The sequence below is a fragment of the Aptenodytes patagonicus genome, chromosome 31 (genome assembly GCF_965638725.1).
Source record: "Aptenodytes patagonicus chromosome 31, bAptPat1.pri.cur, whole genome shotgun sequence".
Classification (NCBI taxonomy): domain Eukaryota; kingdom Metazoa; phylum Chordata; class Aves; order Sphenisciformes; family Spheniscidae; genus Aptenodytes; species Aptenodytes patagonicus.
Window position 1 is genome coordinate 110,045 of NC_134979.1, and position 21,234 is coordinate 131,278.

The window sequence follows — 21,234 nt, forward strand, 5'->3', positions numbered from 1 at the left end:
AAAGCCCCCCCAGACGCCTCCTGAACCCCCCCAGCCCCATAACTACCTCCCGAACCCCCCCCAGACGCCTCCTGAACCCCCCCAGCCCCACAACTACCTCCCAAACCCCCCCCAGACGCCTCCTGAACCCCCCCAGCCCCATAACTACCTCCCAAAGCCCCCCCAGCCCCATAACTACCTCCTGAAGCCCCCCCAGCCCCACAACTACCTCCCAACCCCCCCCCAGACGCCTCCTGAAGCCCCCCCAGCCCCATAACTACCTCCCAAACCCCCCCCAGACACCTCCTGAACCCCCCCAGCCCCACAACTACCTCCCAAACCCCCCCCAGATGCCTCCTGAACCCCCCCAGCCCCATAACTACCTCCCAAACCCCCCCCAGACACCTCCTGAACCCCCCCAGCCCCACAACTACCTCCCAAACCCCCCCCAGACGCCTCCTGAACCCCCCCAGCCCCACAACTACCTCCCAAACCCCCCCCAGCCGCCTCCTGAACCCCCCAGCCCCACAACTACCTCCCAAACCCCCCCAGACGCCTCCCGAAGCCCCCCCAGCCCCATAACTACCTCCCAAAGCCCCCCCAGCCCCATAACTACCTCCCGAAGCCCCCCAGATGCCTCCCGAAGCCCCCGAAGCCCCACAGCTACCTCCTGAACCCCCCCCAGATGCCTCCTGAAGCCCCCCCAGCCCCATAACTACCTCCCAACCCCCCCCCAGCCCCACAACTACCTCCCGAAGCCCCCAGACGCCTCCCGAAGCCCCCCCAGCCCCATAACTACCTCCCAACCCCCCCCCCAGCCGCCTCCCGAAGCCCCCCAGCCCCACAACTACCTCCCGAAGCCCCCCCCCCCCCCCAGCCCCACCTTCGGCCAGCTTGGCCATGAGCTGGAGGCGGCCGGTGGCCCCCACCAGCTCGACGTCCTCGCTGCCCTCGGGGAAGGTGATGTCGGTGGTGCCGTCCAGGCGCTCGGTCACCTGCCCCACGCGCATGGGGCGGCCGGCCAGCTCGAAGCCGTTGAGCTGCTCCAGCGCCCGCCGGGCGCACTCGGCCTCCGCGAACTGGGGGGGAGTGGGGGGGGGGGGGGGTCACAGGCGGCGGCGGCGGCGGTGGCGGCGGCGGGGACACGCGCGGTGGGGGGGTGGGGGGGGCGGGAGGGGCTCACCGTGATGAAGCCGTAGCCCTTGGACTGGCCGGTGTCGGGGTCCCGCATCAGGACGATGCTGTCGATCTGGGGGGGGAGGGGGCGGTGGGTCAAGGCGGGGCCCAAAATGGGTCCCTGTGGTCCTCGCGGGTGGCCCCACGGCGTCACCGAGGCCCCCATGTCCCCCCAGACCCGTCCCCACGACCCAACCCCGTCTCGATCCGACATCAAACCCCGTCCCCGTGACCCAACCGCGTCCCCCAACCGCATCCCCACGTGCCCCCAACCCCGTCCCCAAGACCCAACTGCGTCCCCACGTCCCCCCAACCCCGTCCCCAAAACCCAACTGTGCCCCCACGTCCCCCCAACCGTGTCCCCAAGACCCAACCATGTCCCCACGTCCCCCCAACCGCGTCCCCAAGACCCAACTGTGCCCCCACGTCCCCCCAACCGTGTCCCCAAGACCCAACCGCGTCCCCAAGACCCAACTGTGCCCCCACGTCCCCCCAACCCCATCCCCAAGACCCAACCGCATCCCCACGTCCCCCCAACCGTGTCCCCAAGACCCAACCCTGTCCCCATGTCCCCCAACCCCGTCCCCAAGACCCAACCCTGTCCCCATGTCCCCCCAACCCCGTCCCCAAGACCCAACTGTGCCCCCACGTCCCCCCAACCGTGTCCCCAAGACCCAACCATGTCCCCACGTCCCCCCAACCGCGTCCCCAAGACCCAACTGTGCCCCCACGTCCCCCCAACCCCGTCCCCAAGACCCAACCGCGCCCCCACGTCCCCCAACCGTGTCCCCAAGACCCAACCGTGTCCCCATGTCCCCCAACTGTGTCCCCAAGACCCAACCGCGTCCCCGCGTGCCCCCAACCGCGTCCCCAAGACCCAACCGCGTCCCCGCGTGCCCCCAACCGCGCCCCCGTGCCCCCCCAAACTCCTCCCCCCTGCCCCAAGCCCATCCCCGCGCCCCCCCCCGCCCCGCCCCACCTTGCCGAAGGGCTCGAAGATGCCGCGCAGCATCTCCTTGGTGATGTTGCAGTGGAGGGAGCCCACGTAGAGGCGCATGGGGCCCCCGCTGCCCTTCTGCAGGTTGTTGGCCATGGCCGCCAGCCGGTTCTTCTCCGCCTGAGGGGGACCCGGCGGGTGAGGGGGGGGGGGGGGGGGGGGCCCTTGGGGACCCCCAGAGCTCTCCCCCACCCCCCCGGACCCCCCCCCTCCTCCGCGGGACACCCTCAACCCTCTGGTGGTCCCCGCAAAATCCACGGGAAAACCCCAGCTCCGCTGGAGTCCCCCAGAACCGTGCCCCGCAAGAACGGCCCCACAGGAGCCCCAAACCCCCCAAGAACCCCCCCAAACCCCACCAGAACCCCCCCAGACCCCACAAGAACCCCCCCCAAAACCCCACAAGAACCCCAAACCCCCCAAGAACCCCCCAAAACCCCACAACAACCCCCCCAAACCCCCCCAAGAACCCCAAACCCCCCAAGAACCCCCCCAAACCCCACAAGAACCCCCCCCAGATCCCACAGGATCCCCAAACCCCACAAGAACCCCCCCAGACCCCACAAGAACCCCCCCAAACCCCCCAAGAACCACCCCCAAAGCCCCACAAGAACCCCAAACCCCCCAAGAACCCCCCAAGAACCCCCCCCAGACCCCACAGCATCCCCAAACCCCACAAGAACCCCCCCCAGACCCCACAAGAACCCCCCCAGACCCCCAGGATCCCCAAACCCCCCAAGAACCCCCCCAAACCCCACAAGAAACCCCCCCAAAACCCCCCAAGAACCCCAAACCCCCCAAGAACCCCCCCAAGAAACCCCCCCAAACCCCCCAAGAACCCCAAACCCCACAAGAACCCCCCCAAACCCCACAAGAACCCCAAACCCCACAAGAACCGCCCCCAAAGCCCCCAAGAACCCCCCCAAACCCCACAAGAACCCCAAATCTCACAAGAACCGCCCCCAAACCCCACAAGAACCCCCCCCAGACCCCACAAGAACCGCCCCCAAAACCCCCCAAGAACCCCCCAGACCCCCAGGATCCCCAAACCCCCCAAGAACCCCCCCAAACCCCACAAGAAACCCCCCCAAAACCCCCCAAGAACCCCAAACCCCCCAAGAACCCCCCCAAGAAACCCCCCCAAACCCCCCAAGAACCCCAAACCCCACAAGAACCCCCCCCCAAACCCCACAAGAACCCCCCCAAACCCCACAAGAACCCCAAACCCCACAAGAACCCCCCCAAACCCCCCAAGAACCCCCCCCAAACCCCCCAAGAACTTCCCAAACCCCCCAAAACCCCCAAGAACCCCCCCCAAACCCCCCAAGAACTTCCCAAACCCCCCAAAACCCCCCAAGAACCCCCCCAAACCCCCCAAGAACCCCCCAGACCCCACAGGATCCCCAAACCCCCCAAGAACCCCCCCCAAACCCCCCAAGAACCCCAAACCCCCCAAGAACCCCCCCAAACCCCACAAGAACCCCAAACCCCACAAGAACCGCCCCCAAACCCCCAAGAACCCCCCCAAACCCCCCAAGAACTTCTCAAACCCCCCCAAACCCCCAAGAACCCCCCCCAAACCCCACAAGAACCCCAAACCCACAAGAACCGCCCCCAAACCCCCCAAGAACCCCCCCAAACCCCCCAAGAACTTCCCAAACCCCCCAAAACCCCCCAAGAACCCCCCCCAAACCCCCCAAGAACTTCCCAAACCCCCCAAAACCCCCCAAGAACCCCCCCCAAACCCCCCCAAGAGCCCCTCCAGCCCCATGGCGGTCCCCTTGGAGACCTTCCCATCCCCTTGAAGACACCGCCACCCCCTCCCCAAACCGAAGCCGTCGAGGACCCCCACCCCCCCCCCCCCCCCCCCCAAAGCCCACCTGGGAGGCCTGGACGATGATGGGGACCCCGAGGAGACGCTGGCCGGTCAGGCCGATGGCCAAGGGCACCGACTGGATCTCGCAGAACTCGACGTAGGCGATGCCCTTGGAGCGCCGGGAGTTGCGGTCGGAGATGATGCGCACGTCCCGCACCTGGCACGGGGTTGGGGGGGGGGGGTGGTGAAAAAAAAAACCCCAAAACCCCCCAAAAAAACCCCCCCCCCCCCCGCCGGAGACCCCGGCGGCGGCGAGGCGGCGCTTACCTTCCCCACGGCGGAGAAGAAATCCTCCAGGTCGCGGGGACGGATGCGGGCGGCCAGCTGCATACAGAAAACGGTGCGGGCGTCCCGTTCCTCGGGGCTCAGGCTGCCCAGGGGCTCCCTGGGAAGAGGGGGGACGGGGGGGGGGGACATGGAGATTTAGGGGGGGGGGGGGGTCACCTCCCCGCCGCCGCCAGGTGTGTGTCCCGTCCCGTCCCCCCCCCTCCCTTACCGCGTCCCCGACTCACCGCACGGGGCTCTTCTCCCGGTAGAGCGGGCTCTTGCTGTGGCCGAAGCGGCGCCTGCGGGGGGGACGAGGGGGGGGGGGAGGATTTTCAGGGGGGATCTTGGGGGGCTTTAAGGGGCTTTCGGCAAGCTTGGGGGGGGGTGGGGGGGGTTTAAGAGCGGATCCGGGGGGATTTGGGGCCGTTTTGGGGGGGATTTCAGGGTGGGGGAAGGGGTACCGGGCTCGTTCTTCCCGCCGACGTTCCCGGCTGCGGGAGCGGCTTCCCCGCCGGCGCTCCCGGCTGCGGCTGCGGTGACGGCTGCGGCGATCCCGGCTCCGGCTGCGACGACGGCGGTCCCTGTCCCGGTCCCGGCTCCGGCTGTTGCGCGTGCGCGGGGGGGGGGGGGGGTGTGTGTGTGTCACAGGGTCACCCCCAAAAACCCCTACGGGACCCCCAAACCCCCGCCCCGGCGTCCCCCCACCTGTGTCTGTGGTCACGGCTCCGGCTCCGGCTCCGGCTCCTCTTCTTCCTGCTGCTGTACGGGGCGGTCACGGGGGGACGGGGACCCCCAAATCCCCCCTCCAGCACCCCCCCCCCCCAGCCTCCGCTCACCCCAAAAACCACCGTGGCCCCCCCCAATATCCTTTCAATCCCTCCCCCCAATACCCCTCAACATCCCAAACCCACCCCCATCTCTCACCCCCCCCCTAAAATCCCCCCCCCGCTCCTCCTCAATTCCCGTTAATCGCCCCGAAATCCCCCCCCCAGCCGCCGTCCTGGGACTCCCCCCGAGTGCCCTGAGCCCCCCCCAAACCCCGCCGTGGCCCCCCCAGACCCCCCCCCGACCTGCTCCCGCTGCTGCTCCCGCTCTCCTTCTTGGCCTCTTTGCTCGTCTCCTCCGCCGGCTGTTGAGGGGGGGGGGGGGAGGACACCAGCGCCGGTGAGACCCCCCAAAAATGACCACACACCCCCCCCCCCTCCCCAGCACCCCAAAAAGGCCCCCCTCCCCCCCCGGCCGGACCCCCAGCCTCACCTGCGCCGCGGGGGTCTCCGTCTGCACCTTGGAGGGGCCGGGCTGCGCCTGGACAAGGAGGGGAGGGGGAAACATGTCAGAGCCCCGAAATCCCCCCCCCCCCCCCAAAATACCCCAAGGACCTTCGTGGGGACCGCAAGCCACCCCCAGGGGTGACCCCAAGCCCCTAAGGGTGACCCCAAACCCCCAACGCAACCCCAAAAGGGCGGTTTGGGCCCTAAACGCACCTTTAAACGCGCCTGAGCATCTTCAGGTGACCCCAAAGGCGCCTTCGGTTACCCCAAAACCCCTTCAACTGACCCCAAAACTCCCTTCGGGGGCCCTTAAAGCCCCTTCAGCTGGCCCCAGAACCCCTCCAGGTGCCCCCAAACCCCCTCAGGACCCCCCGCACCCCCTCCCAGTGCTGCCTCGCGCTCCTCGAGCAGACCCCGGCCCCCTTTCGGTCGCTCTAAACCCCTTTCAGCCGGCCCCGAAACCCCTTTAGCAGGCCCCAGCCCCCCTTAAATGGCCCCAAAACCCCTCTAAGTCACCCCAAAACCCCTCCACGTGACCCCAAAGCCCTTTAGCAGGCCCCAGCCCCCCTTAAATGGCCCCAAAACCCCTCTAAGTTGCCCCAAGACCCCTCTAAGTCACCCCAAAACCCCTCCACGTGACCCCAAAGCCCCTTTAGCAGGCCCCAGCCCCCCTTAAATGGCCCCAAAACCCCTCTAAGTCACCCCAAACCCCCTCCACGTGACCCCAAAGCCCCTTTAGCAGGTCCCAGCCCCCCTTAAATGGCCCCAAAACCCCTCTAAGTCACCCCAAAACCCCTCCACGTGACCCAAAGCCCCTTTAGCAGGCCCCAGCCCCCTTTAAATGACCCCAAAACCCCTCCACGTGACCCCAAAGCCCCTTTAGCAGGCCCCAGCCCCCTTTAAATGACCCCAAAACCCCTCCATGTGACCCCAAAGCCCCTTTAGCAGGCCCCAGCCCCCCTTAAATGGCCCCAGAACCCCTCTAAGTCACCCCAAAACCCCTCCACGTGACCCCAAAGCCCCTTTAGCAGGCCCCAGCCCCCCTTAAATGGCCCCAAAACCCCTCTAAGTCACCCCAAACCCCCTCCACGTGACCCCAAAGCCCCTTTAGAAGATCTCAACCCCCCCTCAAAAGACCCCCGACCCCCTCTGGGTGGCCCCAGAACCCCTTTAGGTGACACCCCCCCCCCCCCCACCTCCTCCTTCTTGTAGGGCGCTTCCAGCATGGCCTCGATGACGATGTCGAAGTCGTCCGACGTCATGGCGTCCGTCTGCGCCGCCGGGTTTGACATGCGACGTTGGGGGGGGGGGGACGGGGATGGGGGGACACGGACACAGGTCGGACCCCGACGTGTCCTCCCTCCCAGCCCCCCTGCCCCCCCCCCCCCGCCCCCACCATGTCCCCCGTGTCCCCCCGCCCCCCCAATGTCCCCAATGTCCCCCTGCCCCTCCAATGTCCCCCATGTCCCCCTGCCCCTCCAATGTCCCCCTGCCCCCCCATGTCCCCCTGCCCCCCCAATGTCCCCAATGTCCCCCTGCCCCTCAATGTCCCCCCGCCCCCCCATGTCCCCCTGCCCCTCCAATGTCCCCAATATCCCCCTGCCCCTCAATGTCCCCCTGCCCCCCCATGTCTCCCTGACCCCTCAATGTCCCCCTGCCCCCCAATGTTCCCCTGCCCCTCAATGTCCCCCTGCCCCCCCATGTCCCCCTGACCCCTCAATGTTCCCCTGCCCCCCCATGTCCCCCTGCCCCCCCATGTCCCCCTGACCCCTCAATGTCCCCCTGCCCCCCCATGTCCCCCTGCCCCTCCAATGTCCCCAATGTCCCCCTGCCCCCCCATGTACCCCTGCCCCTCAATGTCCCCCTGCCCCCCCAATGTCCCCCTGCCCCTCCAATGTCCCCAATATCCCCCTGCCCCCCCCGACCCCCCGATGTCCCCCATGTCCCCCTGCCCCCCCCGACCCCCCGATGTCCCCGATGTCCCCCTGCCCCCCCCACCTCCCCACCCCCCCGATGTCCCCAATGTCCCCCTGTCCCCCCGCCCCTCCAATGTCCCCCATGTCCCCCCCGCCCCCCCGATGTCCCTCCCGCCCCCCCCCCTTTACCCGCAACGCCCCTGCCGTCCCCTCCCCGCTCACCGGGTCCTGCAGCGGGTTCGAGCCCCCCGCCTCCATCTCGGGCCCGCCTGGGGGGCTCCCCCCGGGCGCTCGCGCGGGTCCGGGGCTCTTCCTTGGGGGGGGGGGGTGGGGTGGGGGTGAGGCCGCAGGCTCGAGCGGTGAGGTCACCCGCCGAGCAGTGAGGTCACCCGCCGAGCGGTGAGGTCACCCGCGGAGCGGTGAGGTCACGCGCCCAGCCCAAACCCCCCCTAATTCGCCCCAAAAGCCGAGCCGACCCCCCGCTTCCCCCAGCTGCCCCACGGGGGGGCCCCCCCCCCCCCCGAGGGGGGCGTTAGCCACGCCCCGCCCTCTTAAGCCCCGCCCCCCGCGGAACAAGCCGCGCCCCTCCCTGGGAACGGCGCGGGACCCTCCCCCCACCCGGGCCCCGCCCCTCGCGGGCAAGCCACGCCCCCTCGCGGCGGGGCGGTGGCGCGGCCCCGCGCATGCGCACTGCCCCCGCGCTCCCCCCCCCCCCCCCCAACTCCCGCCGCTGCCGCCGCCGCCGCTCCCCCCCCCCCCACCTCCCCGCCGCCCCCCCCTTCGCCCCCCCTCCCCGGCGATGACGCCATCACCGTGCCGCGTGACGTGCGCGTCCCCCCGGCGCTTACCGGCCCCCCTGCGCTGGCGGCGGCGGCGGCGGCGGCCCGGACGCGGCGCTAAGATGGCGGCGGCCTCCAGAACCTTCCCCCCCTCCCTCCCTCCTCCCTCCCCGGCGCCGCGCAGGCGCGCCCCGCGCCCCGCCCCCGCCGCGCGCCCATTGGCCACCGCCCCCCCCCCCGCCTTCTCCTCCCTCCCATTGGCTGACGGCGCGGAGCGGGGAGGGCGATGAAGCGGCGGCGCCGCTGACCGGCCCGAAAGGAGGCGGGGCGAACCGCCGGCGACCCGATTGGCTGGGAAGGGCGGCGGGGCTGATTGGCCGCGGGGCGGTGGGTGGGCGGGCCTGAGCGCGCTCACACACACACCCACACCCCCCCCCCGTTGACCCCGCCCCTTGCGCCGTCGCCGTGGAAACGCGGTCGCCCCGCCCCCCCCCCCCCCCCCATGCGCGGTCGCCGTGGAAACGCGGCCTAGTCGGGCCCGGGGCAGCCTGCGCTAAGATGGCGGCCGGATTTTGGGGGGGGGGGGCGAAATGGCCGCCCTCCCGCCCCCCCCCAGCAACCCAAAGGGCTTCAGCGAGCCCCGCAGCGTCGGGGAGGGGGGCAAACATCCAGCCTAACCCCCCCCCCCCCCAAAAAAAAATGAGCTACGAGGGGTGAGGGCACCACGGGGATGGGGAGGGGGGGGAAGGAGCCAAGATGGCCGCCCTGACGCCAATGGCCGCCGCGACACCACCCCCCCCCCCCCCCCCAGCATGGCCGCCAGAAGGCCGAGGGGGTCAAGTCAAGGCCTTTATTAGCGGGGGGGGGGGGGGGGGGAGGGGGGGCGCGGCGCGGGCGCGTTGCCGTCTCCTCAGAGGCCGATGGTGTAGGAGCGGCCGGTGGGGTTGTGGAGGGCGGAGCAGGCGGGGGCGGTCACCGCCCACTCGTACCACACCTTCTTGGGGGTGGCGCAGCGCCAGAAGGCCACCGACACCTCCTCGCCCGCCCGCACCGCCATCGGTTGCTGTGGGGAGGGGACACGACACACGACACGGGGACACACACACGGAAAGGGGAAGGGGTGAGCAAGATGGCCACCGAGCGCAAGGTGCCCAACCTGCCACCAAACCCAAGACGGACGACCTCCCGCCAAGCCCAGGATGGCCAACCCAACACGGCGAACCCCAACCCCAACCCAAGATGGCCAACCCCAACCCCAACCCAAGACGGCCCCAACCCCAACCCAAGATGGCCAACCTCAACCCAAGATGGCCAACCTCAACCCCAACCCAAGATGGCCAACCCCAACCCAAGATGGCCCCAACCCCAACCCAAGACGGCCCCAACCCCAACCCAAGATGGCCAACCCCAACCCAAGATGGCCCCAACCTCAACCCCAACCCAAGATGGCCAACCCCAACCCAAGATGGCCAACCCCAACCCAAGACGGCCCCAACCCCAACCCAAGACGGCCCCAACCCCAACCCAAGATGGCCAACCCCAACCCAAGATGGCCAACCCCAACCCAAGATGGCCCCAACCTCAACCCCAACCCAAGATGGCCAACCCCAACCCAAGATGGCCAACCCCAACCCAAGACGGCCCCAACCCCAACCCAAGACGGCCCCAACCCCAACCCCAACCCAAGATGGCCAACCCCAACCCAAGATGGCCCCAACCTCAACCCCAACCCAAGACGGCCCCAACCCCAACCCAAGATGGCCCCAACCCCAACCCAAGATGGCCCCAACCCCAACCCCAACCCAAGATGGCCAACCCAACCCAAGATGGCCCCAACCTCAACCCAAGATGGCCCCAACCCCAACCCAAGATGGCCCCAACCTCAACCCAAGACAGCCCCAACCCCAACCCAAGACAGCCCCAACCCCAGCCCAAGACGGCCAACCCCAACCCAAGATGGCCAACCCCAACCCAAGATGGCCAACCCCAACCCAAGATGGCCAACCCCAACCCAAGATGGCCCCAACCTCAACCCCAACCCAAGATGGCCAACCCCAACCCAAGATGGCCAACCCCAACCCAAGACGGCCCCAACCCCAACCCAAGACGGCCCCAACCCCAACCCCAACCCAAGATGGCCAACCCCAACCCAAGACGGCCCCAACCCCAACCCAAGACCGGCCCCAACCCCAACCCAAGATGGCCCCAACCCTCAACCCCAACCCAAGATGGCCAACCCCAACCCAAGATGGCCAACCTCAACCCAAGATGGCCCCAACCTCAACCCAAGACGGCCCCAACCCCAACCCAAGATGGCCCCAACCCCAACCCAAGACGGCCCCAACCCCAACCCAAGACGGCCCCAACCCCAACCCCAACCCAAGATGGCCAACCCCAACCCAAGATGGCCAACCTCAACCCAAGATGGCCAACCTCAACCCAAGATGGCCCCAACCCCAACCCAAGACGGCCCCAACCCCAACCCAAGACGGCCCCAACCCCAACCCAAGATGGCCAACCTCAACCTCAACCCAAGACGCCCAACCCCAACCCAAGATGGCCAACCCAAGGTGGCCGACCTCCACCCAAGACGGCTGCCCTCCCGCCAAGCCCGAGATGGCCGCCGCCCCGAGATGGCCGCCCTCCCGCCAAGCCCAAGATGGCCGCCGCCCCGAGATGGCCGCCGCCCCGAGATGGCCGCCCTCCCGCCAAGCCCAAGATGGCCGCCGCCCCGAGATGGCCGCCGCCCCGAGATGGCCGCCGCCCCGAGATGGCCGCCGCGGGACCCACCTTGATGGGGAAGAAGATGGGGAACCAGGAGAACATCCCCGGTGAGTGCGTCTCGGGGCGGATACCTGCGGGGTCACGACCCCGCTGACCCCCAAGCTCCGCCCCTTCGCCTTCTAGCCCTCCCTGATTGCTCACGTCCCCCCACGGTGCCGAGGCCAAGCCCCGCCCGCTGACCCCTCGCTTCGCCCCATAGGTCCCGCTAGGCCCCACCCCGTCGACCCACTGACGCTCCCGAACCCCTCCCGCTTTCGACCCCGTTGAGCCACGACTCTTCCCATTGGCCCCCGTTGACTCCCCCCCCCAGCTCCGCCCACTTGACCCCGCCCCTTTGCCCCAAACCCCGCCCACTTCCCCCCCCACCCCCCCACCCCAGCGCCAACCCAACGCCGTTGACCACCAACGCCCCCACGGCTCCGCCCCGTTGACACCCCCTCCCCCCCGTTGGCCGGGTTGACCCCCGCCGCCCCCCCCCCGCCCCCCGCCATTGGCCAGTCGCCCCCTCAGGCCCCGCCCCCTCCCGGCCCCGCCCTTACTGAGGGCGATGTCGCCGTAGAGGGTGGTCTCGAAGTAGCCGGCGAAGCCGTGGAGGACGGTGTTCACCTCCACCCGGAAGGACAGGCGGCGGTAGCGGCTGTTGTCCTGGGTGGGGTCTGCTTGGGGGCGGGGTCAGCGTCGGCCACGCCCACCCGCGGCGTCCCGCCCCGGCGACGGCAAGGCCGGCCGGCCGCGCGGGACCGCCGCCCCGCCGGCGGCTCATCCCGCCCCGCGGGGCGGTTCCTCCAGCCCCAACCCCGCCGCGGGTGCGGCCGAGGAGGTCCCGCCCCGCCCCGCCCCACCCCTCCCCGTGGGCGTGGCCGGCGGGGCCCCGCCCCCTCACCTGGGTTGGGGTGGCGGAAGGAGAAGCAGGGCTGGGGCGGGGCCAGCTGGTGGAAGTTGTGGAGCCGCACGACGTAGGGCATCTCGAACTGCGCCTGGGGGGGGCCCAACTCACCCCACGGCCCCCCAGAGACCCCCAACCTGCCCCACGGCCACCCCCAAAGACCCCCAACTCACCCCACGGCCACCCCGAGACCCCCCACGGCCCCCCAGAGACCCCCCACGGCCACCCCCAGACCCCCCACGGCCCCCCAGAGACCCCCAACCTGCCCCACGGCCACCCCCAGACCCCCCACGGCCCCCCAGAGACCCCCAACCTGCCCCACGGCCACCCCAGACCCCCCACGGCCCCCCAAAGACCCCCAACCTGCCCCACGGCCACCCCCAGACCCCCCCACGGCCCCCCAAAGACCCCCAACCTGCCCCACGGCCACCCCCAGACCCCCCACGGCCCCCCCAAAGACCCCCAACTCACCCCACGGCCGCCCCAAGACCCCCCGCCTGCCCCACGGCCCCCCAGAGACCCCCCACGGCCCCCCCGAAAGACCCCCAACTCACCCCATGGCTGCCCCAAGACCCCCCACGGCCCCCCCGAGACCCCCCCCGCCCCACGGCCCCCCAGAGACCCCCCCATGGCCCCCCCGAAAGACCCCCAACTCACCCCACGGCCCCCCAGAGACCCCCCACGGCCCCCCCCAAAGACCCCCAACTCACCCCATGGCCCCCCCAAGACCCCGAGACCCCCCCATGGCCCCCCCGAAAGACCCCCAACTCACCCCACGGCCCCCCAGAGACCCCCCACGGCCCCCCAGAGACCCCCAGCCTGCCCCACGGCCCCCCCAAGACCCCCCACAGCCCCCCCCAAAGACCCCCAACTCGCCCCATGGCCCCCCCAAGACCCCCGAGACCCCCCCATGGCCCCCCCGAAAGACCCCCAACTCACCCCACGGCCCCCCAGAGACCCCCCACGGCCGCCCTCCAGAGACCCCACGCCTGCCCAGCCCCCCCAAGACCCCCCACAGCCCCCCCCAAAGACCCCCAACTCGCCCCATGGCCCCCCCAGACCCCCGAGACCCCCCACGGCCCCCCCAAAGACCCTCAACTCGCCCCACGGCCACCCCGAGACCCCCAACCTGCCCCACAGCACACCCCTCCCCCCCCCCTCCCCCCCCAAGACCTCCCGCTTGCCCCACGACCCCCCAGTCTCCCCCGACTGCCCCCTAACGCCGCCCCAGCCCCAGCCCGGCCCCCCAAGCGCCCCCCGGCCCCCCAAGTGCCCCCTACCTCGGGGTCGCGGTCGCGCTCGCGGCAGGCCCGCACCTCGTTGTAGAGCTTGGAGGAGGAGATGGGGGCCAGGAAGGAGGTGTAGGCGCTGGGGATGCTCACCCCGTCCGCTGTGGGGCACGGCCGTCAGCCCCACGGACACCCCCCAACCCTCCAAGCCCTGCCCCACGGCCCCACGGCACCCCCAAGCCCAGCCCCACGGCCCCAACCCCGGACCCACAAGTCCCATCGTAAAGCCCTCCAAAGCCCCGATCCCAGCCCCACAGACCCCCAAATCCTGATCCCAGCCCCACAGCCCCCCAAATCCTGATCCCAGCCTCACAGCCCCCCAAATCCCAGCCCACAGCCCCCTAAATCCCAGCCCCACAGCCCCCCAGATCCCAGCCCCACAGCCCCCCAGATCCCAGCCCCACAGCCCCCCAGATCCTGGTCCCAGCCCCACAGCCCCCCAGATCCCAGCCCCACAGCCCCCCAGATCCTGGTCCCAGCCCCACAGCCCCCCAGATCCCAGCCCCACAGCCCCCCAGATCCCAGCCCCACAGCCCCCCAGATCCTGATTCCAGCCCTACAGCCCCCCAGATCCCGATCCCAGCCCCCCAGCCCCCCAGATCCCAGCCCCCCAGATCCCAGCCCCACAGCCCCCCAAATCCTGATTCCAGCCCCCCAGCCCCCCAGATCCCAGCCCCCCAGATCTCAGCCCCACAGCCCCCCAGACCCCCAAATCCCAGCCCCCCAGCCCCCCAGATCCCAGCACCACAGCCCCCCAAATCCCGGTCCCAGCCCCACAGTCCCCCAAATCCCAGCCCCCCAGATCCCGGTCCCAGCCCCACAGCCCCCCAAATCTCAGCCCCACAGCCCCCCAGATGCCAGTCCCAGCCCCACAGACCCCCAGCCCCCCAGATCCCGATCCCAGCCCCACGGCCCCCCAGATCCCAATCTCAGCCCCACGGCCCCCCAGATCCCGGTCCCAGCCCCACAGCCCCCCAGATCCCAGCCCCACAGCCCTCCAGATCCTGGTCCCAGCCCCACAGCCCCCCAGCCCCCCAGATCCCAGCCCCACAGACCCCCAAATCCCAGCCCCCAGCCCCCCAGATCCCAGCCCCACAGATCTCAGCCCCACAGCCCCCCACATCCCAGCCCCACGGCCCTCCAGATCCTGGTCCCAGCCCCACAGCCCCCCAAATCCCGGTCCCAGCCCCACAGCACCCCAAATCCCGGTCCCACAGCCCTCCAGATCCTGGTCCCAGCCCCACAGCCCACCAGATCCCGATCCCAGCCCCACAGATCCCAGCCCCCCAGATCCTGGTCTCAGCCCCACAGCCCCCCAAATCCCAGCCCCCAGCCCCCCAGATCCCGATCCCGGCCCCCCAGATCCCAGCCCCCCCAGCCCCCCAGATCCTGATCCCGGCCCCCCAGATCCCGGTCCCAGCCCCCCAGATCCCAGTCCCAGCCCCACAGCCCCCCAAATCCCAATCCCAGCCCCCCAGCCCCCCAGATCCCCATCCCGGCCCCCCAGATCCCAGCCCCCCCAGCCCCCCAGATCCCGATCCCGGCCCCCCAGATCCCAGCCCCCCCAGCCCCCCAGATCCCACCCTTGAGGCAGTGCTGGGCCCCGTCGAGGCACTCGGGCGAGAGCTCGTTGTCGGCGAAGGAGCCCAGCAGCTCCGAGACCACCAGGTCGGCCCCCTCGGGCGCCCGCCACTCCCGCATGTCCCGGGGGACCACCGTCACCTGCGCCCCCCACTCCTCGTACTGCCAGCTCTCCAGCCTGGGGAGGGAGGGGTGCACGTCGGGGGGGGGGGGGGGGGACACGGAGCACGTTTCGGGGCGCTATGGGGCACCCCGGGGTCGTGGCCTCCCCGTAGCGATGGAGGGGACGTCCCGACCCCTATAGTGTTCCCAAATCTTCTGGGGGGGGGGGGGGGGGGGTTGGAGCCCCACGGGGAGGAGGAGGGGGTTTTTTTGGGGGGGGAAGGGGGGGGGGGTTTTGGGGCGACTCACGTGACGACGGCGTTGGGGTTCTTCTCCACGGCGTAGACGCGGACGCGCCGGGCCGCCTGCCGCGCCGCCCGCAGCGTGGCGTTCACCAGCGGCCCCCGGCCGGCCCCCAGCACCATCACCACCCTGGGAGGCGTGGGGTGGGGTGTCAGTGGGGCACCCCCTAACCGGGGGGGGGGGGGGGGCGGCTGTGGCCGCCCCCCCCCCCCCCCCCGGTTAGGGGGTGCCCCACGGGGCGACCGCCAACGGGAAACGGGGGTGACCCAGAAGGACCCCGGGGGGGCGTGAGCGCGCCCCATAGGGATGTGGGGTGCCCCATAGGGATGTGGGGCGCCCCATAGAGGTGTGGGGCGCCCCATAGGGATGTGGGGGGCTGCTCACTGGACGTTGGTGTCCTTCTCCTCCTCGGGGACGCGGTCCAGCAGGCACTTGTAGATGGCCTGGGGGAGGGGAAATGGGGGTGAGGGGGGGGGGGGGGGCGGAGGCGGGCAGCGGCCCCGCCCCGGCCCCGCCCGCCCCGGGCCCCGCCCCACCTGCTGGTACTGGGAGTACTTGATGGGGTCCTTCTCGAACACCTCGTAGGTCTGCGACTCCAGGTTGTCCATCAGGGGCTGGCGAGGGGGCGGAGCCGATGAGGGGCACGCCCCCCACAGCCTGGCCACACCCCCCTGCAGGCAGGCCACGCCCCCCCAGCCAGGCCACGCCCCCCCCCGGCAAGCTCCCCGATCTTCTTATTCATAGCCCTACTATTGTAGCTCCACCCCCTCAGAATAACTCCTCCCCTTCACCTTCGCCCCGCCCCCAGCGAAGCCCCACCCCCTCATGCCACCAGACACTGATCTCCCTCCCATGGCCCTGCCCCCTCGCTGTGGCCACACCCCCAGGGATGAAGCCACGCCCCTTGCCGTGATCACACCCCCTCCCTGCAGCCACACCCCCTGGATCAATGACCCCGCCCCTCCCTCCTCGCAGCCCGCCCCACCCCCTGTGGCCACACCCCCTGGATCGATGACCCCGCCCCTCCCTCCTTGCAGCCCCGCCACACCCCCTGTGGCCACACCCCCTGGTCAAAGCCCCACCCCCTTCCCCTCCTAGGCTGCAGCCTCTGCCCCCATGCTCGCCCCGGCCCCACCCCATGCCCTAGCCCCGCCCCGGGGGCGAAGCCACGCCCTCATCAGCCCCACCCTCACGCGGCCCCGCCCCCTAACCGAAGCCCCACCCTTTCACACCCCCCCCCTCCCTTTCTCTCCCTCACCCCCCGCTGGCACACTCACCCCATGCGCCCCCCCCCAACTCCGCCCCCCCCCGTGGCCACGCCCCCCCGGCTGAAGCCCCGCCCACCCCTCCCCGAAGCCCCGCCCACCTGGAGGGGGGACTGGAGGTAGTCCTCGTAGCCCCGGGCGAAGAGCTCGTAGGCGGAGGGGGGGGGCCGGTGCTGGCCCAGGTGCTCCAGGTACTGCAGGTACGAGCCCAGCGGCTTCCCCCCCGTGCCGGGGGGCGCCCCCCACCACCACCTGCACCTCCAGCTGGGGGGGGGGGGGGGTGTCAGGACCCCCAGACACACACCCCCCCGGACCCCCCTCGGTGCCCCCAAACCCCCTCCCGGCCACCCAGACCTCCCCTGGTGCCCCCAAACCCCTCCTGACCCCCCCAGACCACCCCCCCGGCCCCCCCAAACTCCCCCCAGCGCCCCCAGACACCCTCCCAGGCCCCCCAAACCCCCTCCCGGCCCCCCCAGACCTCCTCCTGGCACCCCAAATTCCCCCCCCGGCACCCCAAACCCCCCCCAGCACCCCCAAATTCCCCCCCCGCCACCCCCAACCCCCCCCCGGTGCCCCCCAGCACCCCCAGACCCCCCCCCCCAGCCCCTCAAATTCCCCCCCCGGCCCCCCAGACCCCCCCTGGCGCCCCCAGACCCCCTCCTGCCCCCCCCAGACCACCCCCCAGCACCCCCAGACCCCCTCCCGCCCCCCCCAGACCACCCCCCAGCACCCCCAGACCCCCTCCCCGGCCCCCCAAATTCCACCGCAGGCACCCCCAAACCCCCCCTGGCGCCCCCAGACCCCCTCCCGCCCCCCCCAGACCCCCCCCCGACCCCCCCCAGACCCCCCCCCGACCCCCCTAAATTCCCCCCCAGGCCCCCCAAATCCCCCTGGCCCCCCCAAACCCCTGCCCCGACACCCCCCCACCCCCCCCCAACCCCCCCCCCCCACCTTGAGGAGGCGGAAGACGAGGCGCTGGTGGAGGCGGGAGAGGACGGGGAAGCCCTTCTTGTTGGTGAGGAAGACGCTGGTGGGGAGGATGGCCCGCCTTCACCGGCTCCCCCAGCCAGCGGTCGATGGCCGCCCCCGAGGGCAGGTCCGCCCCCACCTCCAGGGCTGGGGGGGGGCGGGGTCAGGGGCAGGCACCGCCCACGAGGGCCTGGCCCCGCCCCCTCGGGGGCCTGGCTCCTCCTACCTCTTCGTAACCCCGCGTGCGGGACAACAGACCCACCCCCCCCCCCTTTAAGGTTTGGCCCGCCCAGGTCTCTGTAGCCACGCCCACACAGCCCAGACCCCACCCACTTGGATCACAGCCCCTCCCCTACCTGCGGCCACACCCACAGGGCTGGGACACCGCTCCCTTGGGCCCTAGCCCCGCCCATACCTGTGGCCCCACCCACAAGGCCATAGCCCCACCCACTTAGCTGTGGCCCCACCCCCCCTCACTGGTTACAGCCCCTCCCACGCCTCCACGAACCCAGCCCACAGGGCACAGACCCACCCCCTCGGCCTCCCAGCCCCTCCCACATCCCCAGGCACGCCCACAACCCTCTGGCTCCACCCCCCATGGCTCCACCCCCACCTCCCCCATGGCTCCACCCCCACCTCCCCCGTGGCTCCACCCCTCCACTGGGTCAGGACCTGGCTCCATCAGCCCCGGCCCCGCCTCTCCCCATAGCCCCGCCCCCCCCGCCCCGCCCCCTCCCCTCGGGCCCCGCCCCCACTCACCGACGCCCACTCTCTTATTGTAGTCGCAGAGGGTGCGGAAGTTGTGCCACCTGGGGGGGGGGGGGGGTGGGGGGGTCACCCCAAATACCCCCAGCCCCCCCAAACCCCGGGGACCCCCCGGCCCCCTTACGCCCCCAAATAACCCCCCCTGACCCCCTCCCGCCCCCTTAAACCCCCTTAAACCCCCCACTAACCCCCCCAGCCCCCTTAAACCCCCCCCCCCCAAAACCCCAAATCCCCCTCACCACGGCCCCCCCCCCCCCAATAACCCCCCCGGAGCCCCCCCAGCCCCCTTAAACCCCCCATAACCCCCCCCCAGCCCCCTTAAACCCCCAAATAACCCCCCAGCCCCCTTAAACCCCCAATAACCCCCCTGGCCCCCCTCCCCGCCCCCTTAAACCCCCCACTAACCCCCCAGCCCCCTTAAACCCCCCCCCCAAAACCCCAAATCCCCCTCGCCAGCCCCCCCCCCCCCCCCCCATAACCCCCCCGGGGCCCCCCCAGCCCCCTTAAACCCCCCCATACCCCCCCCCAGCCCCCTTAAACCCCCAAATAACCCCCCAGCCCCCTTAAACCCCCCAATAACCCCCCTGGCCCCCTCCCCGCCCCCTTAAACCCCCCACTAACCCCCCCAGCCCCCTTAAACCCCCCAATAACCCCCCTGGCCCCCCTCCCCGCCCCCTTAAACCCCCCACTAACCCCCCCAGCCCCCTTAAACCCCCCCCAAAACCCCAAATCCCCCTCGCCAGGCCCCCCCCCCCCCCCCAATAACCCCCCCGGGGCCCCCCCCAGCCCCCTTAAACCCCCCCATAACCCCCCAGCCCCCTTAAATCCCCCCCCCAAAACCCCCAAATCGCCCTCGCCAGGGGCCCCCCCCCCCAAATAACCCCCCCCAAAACCCCAAATCCCACTCGCCAGGGTTCCCCCCCCCCCCCTCAAATAACCCCCCGGGAACCCCCCAGCCCCCTTAAACCCCCCCAAATACCCCCCTGGGGCCCCCCCCCCAGCCCCAAATACCCCCCCCCCCAGTCCCTCCCCAGCCCCAAATCCCCCCCCCCCCCCCGGGCCCTTAAAGCCCCCCCCAAAAAGCCGAACCCGCCCCCCCCTCACCAGAGCCAGGTCTTCTCCTCGGCCGCCCCCTCGGGCCCCCCCTCGGGCCCCCCCTCGGGCGCCGCCTCGTTCCCGATGAGGTCGTCCCGCACGTCCTCGGGGCCAGGAGGGGCACCCGCACCCAGAACTGACCGGCCCCACCCGTCACCCCCCGGGGGTGGGGGGGGGGGGGCAACCGGGAACCCCCCCAGCGCCTCCCCGCCACCCCCCCCCCGAGGCCGCCCGCTCCCCCAAATTCCCCCCCCCAGTGCCCCAAAACCCCTCCCGGTGCCCCAAATTCCCCCCCAGTTCCCCAACCCCCCCCCCAGCCCCCCCAAACCCCCCCGCACCCCAGACCCCTTCCTGGCCCCCCCCAAACAGCCCCCAGCACCCCCAGACACCCCCCCGGCACCCCCAACCCCTCCCCCAGCCCCCCCCAAACCCTCTTCTGACCCCCCCAGCCCCCCACGGCACCCCCAGACCCCCTCCTGCCCCCCCAGCCCCCCCCAAACCTCTCCTGTCCCCCCCAGACCCCCTCCCGCCCCCCCAGACCCCCCCAGCCCCCCCCCCGGCCCCCCTCAAACCCTCTCCTGACCCCCCCAGCCCCCCCCCGGCACCCCCAAACCCCCCCTGGCCCCCCCCAGCCCCCCTCCCGTCCCCCCTCAGACCCCCTCCCGCCCCCCCAACCCCCCCAAACCCTCTCCCATCCCCCCAGCCCCCCCCTGGCCCCCCCCAAACCCCCCCAGACCCTCTCCTGACCCCCCCAGCCCCCCCCGGCACCCCCAGACCCCCTCCTGCCCCCCCCAGACCCCCCCAGCCCCCCCCAACCCTCTCCTGACCCCCCCAGACCCCCTCCCGCCCCCCCAACCCCCCCCCGGCCCCCCCCAAACCCTCTCCTGACACCCCCAGCCCCCCTCCCCGCCCCCCCAAACCCCCCCCCAGCACCCCCAAACCCTCTCCCCGCCCCCAAACCCCCCCCCGGCCCCCCCCAAACCCCCCCCAGACACCCCCAAACCCTCTCCCGCCCCCCCCAGCCCCCCCAGCCCCCCCCCCCAAACCCTCCCCTGTCCCCCCCAGCCCCCCTCCCGCCCCCCCAGCCCCCCCCCCCACACCCCCGGCCCCCCCCGAGCCCCCCCCCCCCGGCCCCCCACCATGGCGCTGTGGTGGCCGGTGTGGAGGTGGGCGCAGAGCACCCGCGCCAGGTTGGGGTTCTCCGCCTGCGTCAGGGGCAGCAGGAACGCGGGGAGCCCCAGGTAGGCCCCGAAATTCAGCTCCTGCAGCATGGCCTGGGGGCGGGGGGCGGGGGGGGGGGGGGAGAAGGGGGTCAGGGGGGGGGTCCCCCAAACTCACACCCCCCCCCCCCCGCCCCAGCCCCCCCCCCAAACTCACGGCCTCCGAGTTCCTGCGGACGTGCTCCAGGGGGGAGTCGGGCCGGATCCAGGGCGAGAGCTTCCCCACGATGAGGGTGTTCCAGTCTGGGGGGGGGGACATGGGGGGGGGGACACGGGGGGGGACACACGGGGGGGGGGCGTTAGGGGGGCCCCGCGGGTCTTTGGGGCAGCCCTGGGGTGCTACGGAGGCTCTCGGGGGTCCCTGTCGCCCCTTGGGGGGTCCCAGGGTGACCCGCAGCCCTGGGGGGGGGCCCTGGGGGCCTATGGGGGGTCTCAGGGTGCCCCACAGCCCTGGGGGGGGGCCCTGGTGGGCCTATGGGGGGGTCTCAGGGTGCCCCACAGCCCTGTGGGGGGGCCCTGGGGGCCTATGGGGGGTCCCAGGGTGACCCATACCCTTTTGGGGGGGCCCTGTGGTTGTATAGGGGGGTCCCAGGGTGACCCATACCCCTTTGGGGGGCCCTGTGGTTGTATAGGGGGGTCCCAGGGTGACCCATACCCCTTTGGGAGGGCCCTGTGGTGCCATAGGGGGTCCCAGAGTGACCCATACCCCTTTGGGGG

At 71.6% G+C, this 21,234-nt stretch overlaps 3 protein-coding genes across 5 annotated transcripts in view; all 3 read right to left on the bottom strand.

The window, feature by feature from the left end:
* Positions 1-862: 862 nt before the first annotated feature.
* RBM23 (RNA binding motif protein 23) lies at positions 863-8,393 on the bottom strand (the record flags this gene model as incomplete). Of its 3 annotated transcripts, none has more annotated exon segments than XM_076360873.1 (13): positions 863-1,058; positions 1,163-1,228; positions 2,135-2,272; positions 4,030-4,182; positions 4,293-4,410; positions 4,538-4,591; positions 4,754-4,894; positions 4,998-5,051; positions 5,363-5,421; positions 5,550-5,597; positions 6,760-6,834; positions 7,702-7,792; positions 8,328-8,393. In XM_076360873.1, coding segments are annotated over 12 exon segments (1,138 nt in total), but the record flags the coding sequence as incomplete, so codon positions are not given.
* Positions 8,394-9,133: 740 nt separating this feature from the next.
* Positions 9,134-20,760, bottom strand: LOC143171791 (protein arginine N-methyltransferase 5-like; the record flags this gene model as incomplete). The annotated part of the gene is given in 18 exon segments (XM_076360870.1): positions 9,134-9,321; positions 11,049-11,113; positions 11,582-11,698; positions 11,926-12,019; positions 13,209-13,318; positions 14,801-14,976; positions 15,210-15,332; positions 15,588-15,646; positions 15,740-15,817; positions 16,570-16,692; positions 16,694-16,732; positions 17,420-17,512; positions 17,514-17,584; positions 18,197-18,246; positions 19,307-19,406; positions 19,409-19,433; positions 20,437-20,571; positions 20,675-20,760. Coding segments are annotated over 17 exon segments (1,608 nt in total). The 3' UTR covers positions 9,134-9,168.
* A 229-nt stretch (positions 20,761-20,989) lies between these two features.
* CHD8 (chromodomain helicase DNA binding protein 8) overlaps positions 20,990-21,234 on the bottom strand; it is a 34,187-nt gene continuing 33,942 nt past the window's right edge. The window contains 1 exon segment of the mRNA XM_076360852.1: positions 20,990-21,187. Within this exon segment, the coding sequence (XP_076216967.1) occupies positions 20,990-21,187 (198 nt within the window).